This window comes from Ambystoma mexicanum, chromosome 11, assembly GCF_040938575.1.
Source record: "Ambystoma mexicanum isolate Mex_15411 chromosome 11, UKY_AmexF1_1, whole genome shotgun sequence".
NCBI lineage: Eukaryota > Metazoa > Chordata > Amphibia > Caudata > Ambystomatidae > Ambystoma > Ambystoma mexicanum.
In genome coordinates this window covers 1,377,672,164-1,377,688,782 of record NC_090934.1, presented here as the reverse complement: position 1 = coordinate 1,377,688,782, position 16,619 = coordinate 1,377,672,164, and the positions used below count along the sequence as shown (strand labels likewise).

The 16,619-nt window shown below is 44.4% G+C and overlaps 1 protein-coding gene across 6 annotated transcripts in view; it reads right to left on the bottom strand.

Moving 5' to 3' along the window:
- The window catches only part of GABPB1 (GA binding protein transcription factor subunit beta 1), an 841,719-nt gene that overhangs the window by 472,927 nt on the left and 352,173 nt on the right, over positions 1-16,619 (bottom strand). For all 6 annotated transcript variants that reach the window (XM_069624968.1, XM_069624969.1, XM_069624970.1 and 3 more), the window contains one exon: positions 3,894-4,088. In XM_069624968.1, the coding sequence (XP_069481069.1) occupies positions 3,894-4,088 (195 nt within the window). The remainder of the gene's footprint in view (positions 1-3,893; positions 4,089-16,619) is intronic.

Here is a 16,619-nt window from a genome sequence, read left to right as displayed (position 1 = left end):
AAAGTTATTAAGCATACCTTGTATTTAAATCATATGTTGGAACTGGGTGCCATTTTGTATTCACTTGAAATCATATTCATGCTTCAGATTGTAATATGCATTATTTTAATCAATTCAAGGGTTTTATCCTCAAATATGCCAGTTCTGCTTTTCTAGAATGGTAAGCCTTATTTACTCTATTGATATACATTTTTTCGACTCCAAGTCGAACATCTTATCTCAGTATTTCACTCCACAATACGGCAAGGTAACATAAGATCATGCCATATATATTTGTTTTCATTGCCACATGCATTAGTTATGCTTTATTCTAGAGGATGATCAGACGTCACAGGGTCCCTCCTTTGATAAATACCTATTTGTGTTTATCTCGTACATACATCGATCATTATTGTGACGTGGTACGTGATATCATCTCGGTGTTCTATGATGTCACACATCATTACGTCAATTCACGTTACCCTTTCAATACCGGCAATTTTATGATTGCAAGACTCTGCACGCTACTTAACTTGATGGAAGTACGTTTGTTTCAGGTTTGGTAAGCGTGTTTCACTTAGCCCCTATTTCCTTGAGCTGTCTGGGATATTTCACCCTCTTTACTAATACAGTTCTCCATGACCTTTACAGGTCTTCAGTTCATCATTAACAACTCGGATTGACTTTTCCTGAATAAACAAACTTTAGAGGTAAGAATCACCTCACCTGACCTACACTAAGAAATGCTCAGCATTCAGTGGTACGCTTTTACCTTATATACCCTCTTTCCCTAATTTTAGGTTCTCCTGCAGTTACTTAACCCTAAACTTCTTAGTTCTGCAGAACACCTCACATTGTGAGGTAAGCAGATTTTCCCCATTACTGTAGTGTCGACCTTTCAGTTACCTCTCCTTATGTCATTACTACCTTTTCTTTTCTTGCGGACCAAGTCAGAATCAGAAACGCGATCTAGATAATAAATATTCTCCTTGACTTTGAGGCCATCTCTACCTATTTGTTTTTGTAAGATGGGCTTTCCCCCATTCACAGGTGAATTAATTAAAATAACCATAGAAGTTATTTTGACTTAACTTTGGTTTGGACTTCAATTTGTAATGCTTTATCTGATTACCTCTTTAATTATAGATGGAATTATGGAGCCATGAAGCATATCTTTCTAAATATGCTCCTGATGAAGGGAATTATTCAAAATATGTTTTTGATCTCTGCATCCTCTCACATTTAAATGACTCTCCGAAAAGTTGTTCCTAAACATTGTGGATTATCCTAAACCATTGTTAGCTTACCAATCTCAGATAGTGTGCAGGGGGCAGGCGTGTCCACCACCTTTGGACACTTAGTTTCTTCTATGTGTTGTGCAACTTCTGCGCCAGAGTTGCTTGTTTCTTCCCTGCACCTCTAACTGCTTTAAAACTTGACTACACTTTCTATACCTGTATATATACTTTCTTCTAACATTGGTGTGCTCTCGGTTTTCTTCTCTGGCCTTCTTGAGAGGGTTTCTGTGGGAAGACACTGCAAAAACTGCATTAGCTTCATCACCCAGCTGTAAAAAGCCCTTGTTCATAAAGGTAAAGCTGCTGATTCATCATCTACTCGTCCCATAGACAATCACGCTGGTTTGGATCATCCAGAGGAACCGCATCTGGCTCCTTACTGTGTGGTGGTGGTGGAACCTGGGGATTGGTAAAGGGGGTGTTGGAAACCCTACCAGAGGCCCTCCCAGATGTACATCCAGAGGCTCCTAGGGTTGCAGAGCCCTGCACATGTAGAACCTCCTTTATGTGCTCCTTATCATAGGTCCTCAGTGTCAGAATGCAGAAAGCCCCTGAAATCAATCCCTGCCAGAATCTGGGAGGACAGCGAGGGCAGTACCCTTGAACTTGTGGAAACTACCTACAATGAAGGTCTTACCAACAACAAGTTTCATTTAATGAAGTAGGGACAATGTTGGCAGATGGGAGAAAAGAGGCAACAAACGCATCCTCTATGGCACTGGCCATTCGACGGTGGGGGTGAAAGGGTCCCTCGCCAACAAAGAACTCTGTAGAGTGTCGTCTACCCATGCCTGATCCACATGTAATGGCAATCAGGGGGAAAAGTAAACATAATGGCAGTCTCAGACACCATTTTGGGTGCTCGAACCTCTTCGTTGAGTTTGGCCCCTGAACAGAGATCCTCTACCAGCAAGTCTAATTTTAGTCATAGTATTAAAAAAAACCTCAGCAGAGCCTAGGTTTTTAGGCCAGAGACTGGGATCCTTGGTTCAGCGGGATAATTTAGCACAATTAGCATGGAATCTGGAGTGTCGCCTGGTCTGCTAGGAAAGGAATCACCGACCCATGGTGCCTTGAAAATAAAGTCACCTTGCCCACCTGGATTTCTTCCCCTCAATGAATTTGAATACTTCAAATTCGTTAGATATATGATTGTTTATTTATATAGCACCTATACACAATGTGTTTCAAAGCACCTCAAGGCAAGGGAGGGAACATGGGAAAATACAATGACATTCTTACAGGACATGAAAAGTAAGGATGTGAAATTAACTATAGTACTCAGCCTGACGACATTTCAGAAAGTACAAGAGCTAAGTAAAAGATAAGGATGGGAGGGGAAGACTGGGAAGGAAATGGAAACAGGCAACTATCGTACAAGGCCTGACGATATTTCTGGTAGATCCGGAGAAAACAAAAGAGGACGGCGAGGGCTGCAGAAAGGGAGGGGAGTAACAACATCAACTATCGTACTAGGCCTGACGACACTTCAGATAGTGCTGGGGTGTGGGGGGGGGTTGCAAACAAGTAAGGGGTGGGGGGATGAGAGACGAGGTTGCTATCATACTAGGTCCAGGGACAATTCTAATAGAGAAAGTGCATAGAAGAAAGTAAGGGGAGGAGGCGAGGAAATATGAAAAAGGATAAAGGGAGAGGAGGAGGGAACAGAGAGTAAGCAGGAGTGGAGAAGCAAGAGGGGAGAGCAAATACAATTGCAGAAGTCAGTAGTAACACATATGTTGCAAGGAAGGATACAAGATGAAGATGGGAACAGCATGATTCAGGGCCACCATGAGTACAAGATGCAAAGGAAGTCAGTTGGGAAAGGGTGACACACCGTGAATCAATGAAGTCCATAAAAGTCAAATCCAGCATTGGCCACAAGATTGTGATGGTGCAGAAGTAGGCTGGACTCCTCGGGAGCCAGTCTGTGGACCTGATAACTTGGAGCCTTTAGGATTCTTTTTCTGGTGGGCACTTCTCACAGCATTTGCCATCCTTCCAGTATTCATTTGGATTGCACGCCAAAGAGGGGATCACAAACAACTGCAAAAGAGACAGCAGGAGCAGTGTGAGCGCCGAGGTGTTGCTCATGGTGCCAGGTGCACGGATGGAACGAGTAAAAAAATCAAATAAAGAAAAAGAAGACACGCTTCCTAGGGCTGGTCACGACCCAAGCATTCGAGGTACACAGCTTTGGGATCTGTGACCACAAAATGCCAGCCACATGACATACACTTTAAAAGGCCTTTTGACATGACACAGGCGGAGGATGAACCTGATGGCAAAAACACTAGGGGAGAATTAAAATTAAAAAAAAAAAGAGGGCGAAAAACAAAAAAACCCAGAAAAGAAATTCCTGCAGTAAAAACCGGGTCTTGCATGCTCCCAGCTCGGACCAAAAATATACAAAGGACTTTTGGTTCCACAAAAATAAAAACACTGCTACCAACACAAAGGACGGATTGTCCCATAACCATGGTGGAAAGAAGGTGGGACATAGGACTAGCGATCGGCACTACCAAACTAAATTTACATGAAAGAGGAAATTACTTGCGTCTTATTTTGTACAGGTTAGTCTTGAGATTTCACTGCTACAATGAACTGTTAGATTACCTGCAAAACTTCTGCAAGGTCTTCATTTCCATTGTCTAATGAGATGTCAAACGCAGTCTTGCAAAATTTACTTTGTGCATGAACATCGGCTCCATATTTAATTAAGAGTTCCACTACTTCATGATGGTTGTGTTCTGTAGCCCAATGAAGAGCGGTCATCTTCAGCATGTCCTTCGCATTGATATCTGCGCCATGCTAAAACAAAAAAAAATGTAATTAACAGAGGATGTGTATTTGTATCTGTAACGTTTTATAGCTTTTTAAAAATAATAAAAATGTAATAAAACAGTCAAATGTAGGAAAGTGATGCCACTACAACACTGTACATTTTTGGACAGTTGGTCTGAGGGCTGCCAGAACACTCTACCAAGGAGATCATCTTCATTCAACTTAAAAACATAAGCCACTACCATCTTTCGACAGTGGCGAGGAAGTGGAAAAATACTTTGTAATCTCCGGTTGGCAGCCTGGCTGAATATTGTTACAAGTTTAGTTTTCCATCAAATGATCCTCCCTAGATTCAGAATATTAACAGATTTCATAGCAGTAATTGTAGTTGAGGAGGGAAATTTGTGTAACAAGGATCCTTAAAGTTGCCTATCCAACTTAAATGTTGGTTCAAGCATCAAAGTCCAGTATGTAATGCCTACTCGAAGGATCAATGTACAAATCACCTTGCAAGTATTCGCTAGAAAAGAATCAGCAGTCAACTTGATGTTGCTGCTTTTCATCTGCAGTGGCACCATTTGTTCATTTCGTAATGTAGACTAATGCGCAATACAATAAGGTTGGTTTTTACTACATTAGCTCGTAATGTAAAATGCTCATCAGCCAAAAAAGCCTGAAATTCACTATATCTCCAGGCTGACATGAGTGCCATCAAGAAAACCATTTTTATAATATAGCTTTACTGGCCAGCCGGGTGGGAATGGTGGCGGATTTGCACAACTGGTAAATGCTGCTAGCCCAAGGTGTAAGGCACAAGTGAGGTGATGGCGGCAAGCTGCAGCGTGAAGCAAGTGGGAGGGTCACGAACTGATCTGTGGGAGTGGACAGTGGACAGAGATGCAGGAATTCCAAGGTGGTGGGAGGGGGGAGAAATCAGTGGGGGGGGGATATTAAGGAGTTCACAGGGCCATACGTTAGGGTGGGAGATAGGCAGTACCAGCATTGTCATGTTAAGTGACATTCACAGTGGCCTTTCAGGTACTCTCAGTAAATGACATGCAACATAAAAATGGCAGAAAACTATGAACATTAACACTACCAAACACAATGTGGAAGCACTATTCAGCATATGGAATTGTACATTAGGTTCAGATTGTGTGAGGAGGTTATCAGACATGGAGCATAGTGTTTCTAAAGTTCTGGCAGAGGGTTCAGGCGGCATCTTGGGTCCTGTCTACATACTTTATTCTTGGAGTTCTCATGTAGAGTAGAAGCTCTAAGGAACGAATGGCATTGACTGTACCACAGTGTCAGACTGGTGTTAGAAAGTCAGGGAATTTATAAAACTCCTACAGAGGTTGGATGGAGGCACATAATGGAACCGAAACTGAAATGGCCAGTCTTGGAACATGATACTTTCTAAAAAAAAGTTTCTCCCTTATGTATCATGTTTTATTAAGTGTCTGAACAATTTGCTTCACAGAATCTTTGGCTCTGCCTAGAGGTCCTCGTCCCCCCCACCCCAATGACTCTACAGGAAAAGACTGTCACCCAATTATCATTAATAGTTATGTACGGACGAGAAGCGCATTCCAAAAGCAGAGGTTTCTACTGAATGAAATGTTAATGTGGCCATAGGATGCATTTAAAAAAAAAAACTTACACTGGAAGGCTTTTCAAGAGATAGTTAGCCCTTCACGTCCATTTCCTTATCAATTTCTTCATCACTTAATAGGTTTGTATGTACAGAAGGCCAACCCCATTGTAACTGCTGCGTCTAGTCTAATAAAGACCCCTTCAGAGAAGCCGCAACCTGCACTTACTCAATTTCACCACAGCATATCTAATATCTATTTTTGAAATTGTATCTGTTTGCCCGCTATAGAAATGAAAGGGAACCATCTAGGGTGCTCCAAAGGGTCATATTTTCACAAGGAATCTATGGTGTGTGTTAAATATGCAAAAGTGCCACCTCTGGTGGATAAAATCAAAAGCAATGCTTATTTTGCTTAATTGTGCAGACTCTGGTTCGAACACCCAGGAAAAGCATATCATGTCGAGGGAGGATGAAATGACTGACATAGTGGGGAAGGATGAAACTCTACAGTGAGCTGAGGTCTCGCTGGACAGACAGAAGCACCCGGAGTGCATTACCAAAAAGGAATGATGGTGACCGCGGCGTCCTTACCCTAAGGGGAGGGGGCAGGGCACTGAAATAGCTGCGGTTACCTGATATATGGTTGCTTCCTGGGCAGTTGATGCTGGAGTTGTTTTATAGCAAGTGGAAAGGGGGTGGGGGTGGAATGTGAAGACTTGCAGGTGTCGGAGGGAGATGCAGGATGGGATTGATGCCCTCACTTGATTAGGATGGATTGATTTGGGAGTTGGGGGCTGGGGAATTGGGCCCCATGAATCCAGGGACGCTTTGTAGGTTCTGGTGGGGATCATCATGGTGTGAACTGACACAGGTACCATTGGACGTCGAGGGTGGGTTTTTAAGTTTGGGTTTATTTGTGACATGACCAGGAAACCATGGGGTGACAGACGAGAAAGGGAACTAGAGTGCGATTGGCCGTTTTACAGCCGTTAAAATATGGATGATATAATATGATTATCTTGAATGTTCAGGGGTTGAATTCACCTGTAAAGCGGCATTCCATGTTTAGACGCTTGGTAGAACTGAAAGCCTCAGTGGTCTTCCTCCAGGAGACACACTTGCTCCCAAGTGATGAAGTTTGTATGAAGAATAAAGCATTACCCCCAACAATATGTTGCTTCTAGTGGGACAAAGAAGAAGGAGATCGGGATATTGGTGGGCACAACGTTAAGGTTTAAAAAGCAATTTCTGTAGAAGGTTCCCTGGAGGGAGATTTTTGGTGCAAAAGGGGACATTGGAGGATCTGATGTTTACACTGGTTTTATTCTATGCCTGTAATCAACAGCAGGATCATTTCACAGCTATGTTGCTCCGGAAACTGGGGGTGGAGGGTTTGAGGGACAGGTGGTAGTAGGGGTAAGCTTTAATTGTGTAATGGATCCTAAACTAGATAAGACATTTGCCCCGCGACCAATGATCATAGATATTGACAAGCCCTGGGAAAGCTCTTTAGGGATCTGAGCCGAATTCGAACCTAGAGGTTTTTCCGCCACAATGAGAGGGACTACACACACTACTCGGTGGCACGTAGGGGCTTTTCAAGGATAGAGTTATTGTGCATTTGTGAGGTGTTTATACATCCAGTAATTGTGTTACAAAGCACCCACAGGGCAAAGAGGAGGGAACAGGGGAAAAACCGTAAATAACATAACAATAATGAACAAAGACAGAGGTAGTCCTATTAAGCCTTGTGAGCATTCAGATTGTGCAAGTGCAGGGAGAGAGAGGGAGAGGAGGGGCGGGGGGGGGGGCGGTTGGAGTGCTGGAGGTTCCATGGAGCAGAAAATGCTAGTGTGTCAGTTGCAAGGTGACCACCCACAAAGTGATCTTTGCCAGGCACTTCCTGGTAGAGATCACTTTGTGGGTGGTCACCTGCCAATAAATAAGTGCAGACCTGTAGGTAACACATGCTAATGGGTGACTTAAGGCAAGTGCTGGGGGGAGGGTGGGGTCTGAGGAGAATGGACAGAAGGCCAGGACGCAGAAAGACATATAAGGGCCAATCTCTGCGACTGCAGGGTTGATCACTGATAGGAGAGTGGGAAGGAAGAGGTGAAGAGGAAAGTCTTGAGGAGTCTTGAGGAGCTTCTGGAATTTGAGGAGATAGGCCACCAGCTCACTGCTTAGCAAAGCGCTTAACACACAGCGAGTTGGAGCCGAAAGAGAGTAAAGATCTGGACGGAGAGTATTTGGTGAGAGAAAGTTGTAGATAGAGGAAGAAGAAAAGGCGTCTGTAGCCGATTCCAGCGACCAGAGATGCCTGCTGTGCAACCAAAGCCTGTTCTTACCCTTTCTTCCATGTGACCTGGGGGTCCCGAAGAGGACCCCGACCCAGAGACTGTTGGGTCCCTTCATTCTTGAGACGACCTGCAAAACGAGCCATCCCTGTGACCTTCCTGGGCTGCAAACCACCAATACCATGGGGACTTGAGCCTAAATGCTGTGCATCGTCTTCCGAAGTCCGATTCTCGCGGAAGCTTTGGTGAACTCCTGCTGGACGTCCAGAGACACTGTTCGATTCCTTGAAGTCCCCTCACCAGAGTGCATGACCACAATAGTGAGGAGAATCTGACCAGCAGCAACTGTCCTTCCTCTGGTACCTGCAAAAGGGCACCAAATCCACAGAGCCACGAGAAGCACAGACAAATCCTTTGTTTGAAGCCTTTTCTGTTGACTACTGCTGCAAGTTCCCTTCCAGTGTCCGTTCTTTCTACACCACAACCAAGAATCTAGAGACCGGATCCTGTGCTGCTGCATTGGGTAAGCGTCCGTCCAAAAGCTCTTCTTCACTGCTGAGGTAATGTGTAAGCTTGCATAATACTTACGTAAAGTGTTGTGTCCCTCCTGTGTGCTGAGTGGGTGATTCGTGCGTTTGGGAATTTGCCCATTCCGTTCGCCCAGGCCTAACGCTCGAATGCATCTAAGGAGCCTTCTATGAAGTCCCTGAACACTTTCCACTAACTCTAAAGTCTTTACTTACTAGTTTGACAAGACATCCTCTGGAACTCTGACTTTCCTGCAACTGAGCCCTATCCTGGTCTGCCTACTTGTTGGCTATAGACCACTAGGTTCTCTCTTCTGCCTCGGAAATCACTCATGTCTCAGAATAGGGGAGGACTTTTAGATATATGGACTGTAAATGTGTTAGTACGTAACTTCCTGAAACAGAATACGTTACATAAAGTTCTTACTTACCTTTCAGTTTCTTGTTGGCCCCTATGATAAATAAGAGAAGTTATTTACTTACCTTTGAATTGTGTTCCACTCTTCTAGAAAGTAAATGAGATGGCATTTCTTTACCATTCCTGAAACCGACCAAGTGTAAAAGTCTACCAATGGGGTTTATTCACCTTGAATAGCTGTTGCCATTCGAAAGGGTACCATTGGGGTTTGCTTCCCTTGAACTGCTTAGTGCGTTTCTAAAACAGTCTTCAAGTTCTCCCTCATCATAGATTTGCATTCTGCCCCTCTGAAAAGTATACAACGTTCCTTATTGACCTTAGAATTGTGTTCCACTCTTCTGAACAGTATCATTGGTATAAATGACTATTCCTGTAATAGAAATAGTCTTAGAGTATATGGCCAGTAGGGGTTTACTGACCTTGAATAGCTTAGTGCCATTCTAAATGTGTAGCCTGAGTACTTACTCATCCATGAGTAGTTCACTGTCCCTCTGAAAATTATATAAGTTATTTACTTCCCTTTGAACGGTGTTCTGAAAAGTATTGCTTGTGTAACTGTATGCATTCCTGAGAGAAGAATAAGTTACATATGTTGCCAAGTGTTTACCTGGTAGTTTAAGTGTAATATTCCTGAAACTGAATAATTTATACAATGGTCAGGTTCACTTGTAACAGTGTTGGTATAACTACAGTATTCCTGAAACAGAATAAAACTAAGTTATTACCATTACGGTCTGCTCCGTTGAATTACATTGTGTTTCTAAATGTCTAACTAATGTGGTTTTACTCCCCATGAATAGCATGTTGCCATTCTAAATGCGTATCATTAGGTTTTACTCACCTTGAAATACATGCTGCTCTTCTAAATAAGGTTTATACTTTGGCTTGTATATCATAAGTATTGTATTGTTTTTTACAATTGTGTTTATGAATGATAATAGTACTTAGCTTTCTAAAGAAGTCTCTTTTCCTGTGTATATATAAAATAAACCCATCTAGAGCCCCTCTCCTTCTAAAGATAAGCTGGCTGCTCCGTCATTGCTACCAACATCTCAGGTGATAGGTACAGCCTTATACTACGAATTGGGGTTTCTGTATTGCCCAAGGTATAGTTGTATAATGCTGCTGGGTGGACTTTAGAAAAACTGTCCTAACACAAATACACTCCATGATCAAGCTTTTTAATAGGATTAAGGACGGAGGAGTAATATTAGACAACATTGAAATCTCCACGACGTCGTTGATGCTCAAGCCGGGAAAGGATCCGGCAGACTATGCCAGCTACCACCCAATTTCCTTGCTTAACAGGGACGCTAAAATATACGCTAAAGTTATAGTGGGCAGATTAATGAGGGTCTTACCCAAAATAATCCACAGAGATCAGGCCATTCTTAACAGTGCAAGGAAACCATGGTATCAACAGTAAGACAGACACAAGTGATCACAGTTCAAGGGTGTTTACTGAACTTTAAAAAGGGTTTGAAATGCCTCCCTAATCCTAAATCTAAAGATGGGAGCAAGTTACGACCATCAAATAATAAGAATGCAGTCCAAGTGGTGTCCTGTCAAAATAAAAAGGGCCTATACTAAAACAACCTATTGCCAATCCTTACCTTTATTTACAAATAGTGTGGGAAACAATGTTATGTAAAAGAAAGAAGTGTCCAAGAAATGATATGTCAGGATATTCAGGCCGTTGGCCTCCCTTCCCCAAGTTTTCAGCATGGGAGAAGGTGGCACGCTCAAGTCTCAGGCTTCTCTAGCACGAGGATGCAGTTAAATATTTGCATCAGGGCCTTCAATGCCCAAGACTCTTTGCCTTTCAAAGTCTCTGCTTTCAGAGGGCCTGATGCGACAAAGTTATTTTCCTCTCAGGATTTCACACGCAATTTCTCAGGTGATTCACTTTTCCCCTCGGATCCCTCTCAGCTGGGCTCATATCCCCTTTAACACAATGCTCATAGGATTTTCATGTATCCAACTCAGGTATCCAATTTCTCAGGTGATTCACGGTTCACCCGGGATCCCCCTCAGCTGGGCTCAGATCCTCTTCAACATAATGTTCAATCAGTCTCCCTCCGCCGGACTCAGACCAATTTTAATTTACTTCAACACAAACTTATTTAACCCAAAGCTCTCAGCTGATCTCCCTTGTTCGGGCTCGGACCAACTTACTGTTCGCCTTGGCTCCCCCTCCAACGGGTTAAGAGCCATAGTTCAATTTAGGGTGTCCTTGTTCACCCTGGGTCCCCCTCTGCCGGGCTCAGACCCACCTTAACACAATATTCTCAATTGGTCTCCATCTACCAGACTCGGGCCATTTCCTCTCAATTTCAAAACCTTCCTTTCTGAATCAAAGATCAAAGACTTTCGAATGTGCACACGATTTAGCTTGCCCAGTCACAGGACCACTTCGATTCACAAATTGTCATTCTTTCGCTTTGGCCACCTCTCAGTTGGATACCTTACAGAGACCTTCGAATGAGCACATACGCAGTGCCGGACCACTCAGTCTAACGAATCGTAATCGTATCTTAGTTTCAAAGTTCAATCACTCATTAGCAGGGTAGTTTGATTCAGGCTTCCCTCAGTAGAACACATACCAGACTTGGTTTCAACAGTTCATTTTAGACACCTTCCATCACCATTCCCCTTTCTCTGGGAGTCTCCCTACACATTTGTCAGAGACTTTCGATAAGGCACCTTTATCTTCGCCGGACCACTCTGTTGCTTCACAACATTTTATACACTGGATGTTTTCTCTGTCGCTGTTTCCTAGAACCACAAGTTCCACAATGCAACAGTCACTTGTTACTATAATTGCTTTAAATGTCATAGACCAGGCTCTCTCCCATTGTGCACAAGAACTCACTGGTTGTCTTGACCTTCCTTCTATTAAGCTTCGTCTTTGCCTTAGGTAGGGGCTTCCGATGCCGGCCCTCCTCCTCCCCAACTCCGTCTTCAACCGGGAGGGACCCGGGCAGGCAAACACACACAGTTCAATTTAGAGGGGAAGGGTCTGGAAGACTTCTTCTCTCCGCCACCACCCCTTCTGCCTAGTAGACCTTGATGGGAGCTCCTGCTCTGCTCCACATACGTCCCTCCACCAGTCAGTCTTGGGCTGAAAAGGATCTGGGGTTCTTCTCTCTGCTCTGTGGCTCCCCTTTACCAGTGCTGGGTCTGGTCCTCTGCTTTCTCCCGTTGTTTGGGATTCAGATAGGGATACTCTGCCGGACTCAGCCTTGCAGCCTCACTCCTGGTGTCCCAAGAGCAACTGCCTCTCCTTGCTCAGCAGCCATCCTTTATCCACCTGGAAGATGTTAACAGGCTGAAGGTGTTGGGTATGGGTTGGGTCTGCCTGACCATCCCTGACTATTTGTGGGACAGCCTGTCAAGGTGCGATAGTCTGTATTCTGTTTCCCGAGGGGTTTTTCGCCTATACTCATACTCTTAGTCCCACTCCTCAGTCCTTGGGTGTTTTTTCAACAGGGGAATGGGATTATGGGAATTGTGGTGTTCTACAAAAAAGGATAAAGATGTTGTAGATTTTTGTCAGGAAAAGGGGTTTGAATGTAGGGTAGTTGAAGTGGGTTTTCGAGGAAGGAGGGGTAAAACTCATGTTGGAATTTAGGGACAGTCTTTGTTTCCCCTGATGGTTTTGCCTTTTCCTTACAGAAAGGTACTGGCGTATGATGGGACTGACAATTGAGGAGATGTCGAGTAGGGTGTATCGGAACGGGAGGAATAACATGCCTCGCCCAAATACGTGTCTCCCATAGTCCCCAAGGATCCCCGGCCCAGGTGATCCTCCCTCACTCGTCCACCCCCAGGGTTGGCATCCAAGAGCGATGGCCCTCCCCAGGCCACCTGAACAAAGGATCCCCGGGAATATCATTTGTGAAACACCTCAGGTTTCTCACAGTAGGCACACACAGGACAATATTAGGTGGGCTATTGATGTTATTTACTGGGGGACTAGATCAGGGCAAAGATTCCCTACAGCTGCCCTAGATGCCAAGCAGGCTTTTGACAGCCTAGATTGGGGGTTTCTGAAACAGACGCTGGCCGCGTTTGGGTGTAATACAGAGTTTACACGTATAGGCAATTTCAAATTCCATCTACGAAATTTGTGGTTAATGGCCAACTTTTAGCCCAGACGAAGATCTAATGGGCTACGCGCCAGGGATGCCTGTTGTCAGCGTTACATTTTGCTAGGGCCATGAATTAGACAGGAGCAACGTATACTGGGGGTGCACAGCAAGGATGGGACGCACAAGATTGCGTTATACGCGGATGTTGTGCTGCTATTGATGAGGAACACAACGCACATTGCTGAGAGTGATGAAGGTATTACAAGATTTTGCGATAGTCTCGGAGATCACTATTAATTACGCCAAATCAAAGGCTCAACATTTCAGAAGACCTAGAAGAGTTAGAGGGCTTGTGTACCAGATTTTCTGCTGATTTGGGGACTTAAGGAGATAGAATACTTGGGGGATCACCCTGACAGGGGATTATGAAAACCTTCATGGAGCAAATATATCCCAGTTATGGAAACAGTTGACGGAAGATGTTAAGAGATGGGTGCATCCCATCTCTTAAGATCTTCCGTCAACAGGAGCGATCATGTTTTACCCAGATAGCTACAGTGACAACTACATTACTCCCTTGACTGCTATATCTAGTGAGCCCCCTCCCTATTAATATCCTGGCCCAGATTGCTGAACACCTTGCAGAGGAAGAGTCCCTCCTTCATCTGAAATAAGAAAAGGCTCAGGGCCCCTACAGTGGTACTCTTTATATCACCACTGATGGGGGAACAGGGAGTCCCCAAGACAAAACGATATGTGATGGTGGTCCAGATTGTCCCAATGTTGTATTGGTCGGGGTTGGAACATGAAAATGGTAGGAATTGAGTAGGGAGCTATGCCCATCCTGCTGGGGGCATTGTAGTTTGTTAGACACACAGTCTGGTGGGTGGGGGAGTCCACTGTTAGAGGCAACCAAAAGCACCCAGGGGTACTTGGGCTGAGCCCAATGGGATATAAAATGTGTTTCACCCCGAGACGGAGTAACACCTTCTGGGAGCACTCAGGAGGACGTGCTGCTGCAAGGTTGACAGACCTATCAGGAGGCAGTACCGCTGCTGTTCAAATAATGCAAAGACAAATTTCATGTGGGTGAGCGAGAAAGGTTCCGTTACATCCAGACAAGGAATTGGATCTCATAGAAGGTAGTAAAGGAGGCAAGTACGATGGTACCGCTGGGATTGGAAATAACAATGCGGGAGGAGATAACAGCAAAGGATGTCTCAAAGCTTTATTGTCTGCTGGAGAGGGCATTCCCAAAAGTCAGATTACCATACATGGACAGGTGGTGTAGAGAAGGAGGCAGGTACCCCCATCTCAAGCATTTCGCCCATATTGCCTATGTGTTGGGAACCAGAGTGTGAAGTATGTGCAGTACCACTGAAAATACCAATACCAAGGAAAATACTGGAGGCAAGGTTCCCGTTGAGGAAGCCATACATGCATACAAGACAGTATGATGGTCATTTGAATGAAATCACAGAAGAAGAGTCAGAAATTAGCAAAAGAGCAGATTGGTGACATCACACGAAGTAAGACTGAAACACCAGAAGAGATGCAGAGACAAGAAAACGTAGATAGTTTATAAGCATCAAAGATAAGTAAACATTTCGGGCTTGAAATGAGGAGGCTTATGCTGCAGAAACGATGAAGATATCAAGTTATTTCACACTTGTACAGATATATATATATATATATATATATATGAACTATGGACGATTCCACTACGCATTATAGCAGAGCTGGACCACAAAAAGGAAGGCCTTTTCCAGTGTCGCAGTTGAGAAAGCAAGTGAATTACAGGAGTGAATCAAAGAAGGGCAAGGCTGGACCAGCCCCAAGAAGCCAAGGCTGCTCTGAACTCGGATGAGAAGACATTAGTTTCAATCGTGTGAAAGAACAAAACCCCTGCTCAGAAGACATGCACGAAAACAAGGAAGACGCCAGAGGTTCATTAAATAATAACATTTTAAATGCACCAGAGCTAAAATTTGTGGTCTTCAGTCACATAGAGGCGTGAAAATGGACAATCATGATGAACCACATCTACGCAAGGAGACAGTGTCTCCGCTCCCTCGTATTCTCCAAAGCAAGGAACCTTTCCAAGGCCAAGTTCAAAGGTTTAATTGACGAGCAGACCACTGGGGTGATGATAGATGATATGCCAATTGGTGGGAAGCGATGGTCAAGACCAACCCACCAGCACCTGGAGACCAGCCTGCGTGCTGCTGGCGTAGGTGGAAAAGTACTGACGGATTTAAGAGTGCCAACCATTTATAGGGGGCCGCATAGTTAAGGGCCCTATAGTTTATGTAACCAATGGGACGTTAAGTATTTAGTGACATTCATAGTGACCCGTTTGAAGGGAGGGCTCAGTCGCCCCACCTGATGTTAAAGACCCTATCACTTTCTTAGACTAGTATGGAACGTATACCTAGATGTTCCCCCTAATCATATCACTTTTTCCAATAGGTTTTTGTAGTTTGCCAGATAGGATGACATCAGAAATGATGGCTTAGAGCTCTGACGATTGGTGTACGCTCATAGTGTAATTTTCCTGAAACATATTTTTAAAGTGTAAAACGTAAAGATGAGTATTGACAGTCAAGTGTGACGAGTCAAAATGGAGGATGTTACTCTGCTTATACATCTATGGAATCAGTTGCCAAAACACGCACCCAAGCTTAAACTGTACAGTGCGGAATGGTTTAAGGGCACGGCAGATATGTTCATGCCATGCTGTTACGCCTCACCGTTTGTTAACAGCACATCGGGATCCTCCCTCATGTCTGGGCAGGCATACTCGTTCAAGGAAGTACGTGCACATAATCATTGCCCTCCGTTATGGTGTGTGGCGCTTTACTGCTGCATTCTACATGCAGTGGAAGTTGCCATGGAAAAAGGGATAATATGGACTACAGTTCCCATGAGGCTCTATATCACGTGAGCCATTCCTCCAATCACGCATTACTGACTTGCTTCCTGGCTACATCCGCTCCGTTCTTTCATTAATACAAGCAGCTGTGAACTTCCGAACGCTGCTTCTGTTTAAAGTTGCAAATCTGGCCCCCCAAAGTTCTGTCTTCGTGCCTATTCTTTTTTGCTACTCCCCGTGTAATGAACCCTTGTCTGTTCTTGGACTTCTCTACTTCCTTTGTACCGAATCCTGTTGCCTGTTTTACAGACTGTCTTGCGTCTCCTGTTTAAACACCAAACCACTAGCCCCTGTACCAGATCCTTTTGCCTGCCTTGTGGATTCCTTTTGGCCTTCCATTGTATTCTAGTTACTGCCAGCCTGTGCATCGAACTTCTGATCTGCTTAACGATTCCTTCAGCCTTGTATCAATATTCACAAGCCATGTACCGGACGCCTTGCCTGCAGTACTGACTCATTTTGCCTGCCGGCGAACTTTCTCCCGTCAGCCTCCGTGCCGGGCTCATCCCTCTTCCCGGACTCTCCTGTTCCTCTGACTTACCTGGTGAATCTATCGTCTCCGCTCCAACCCGGTGAGTCAGAATACATGCTTTGTGTGTATGAGAAAACGTCCATCGACCTGCTCTGCATATGATCCTTTTGTGAACAGTGGTCTGAGTATATTTCCACTGTGCCTTCTGGGAGTGTCCACTGTCA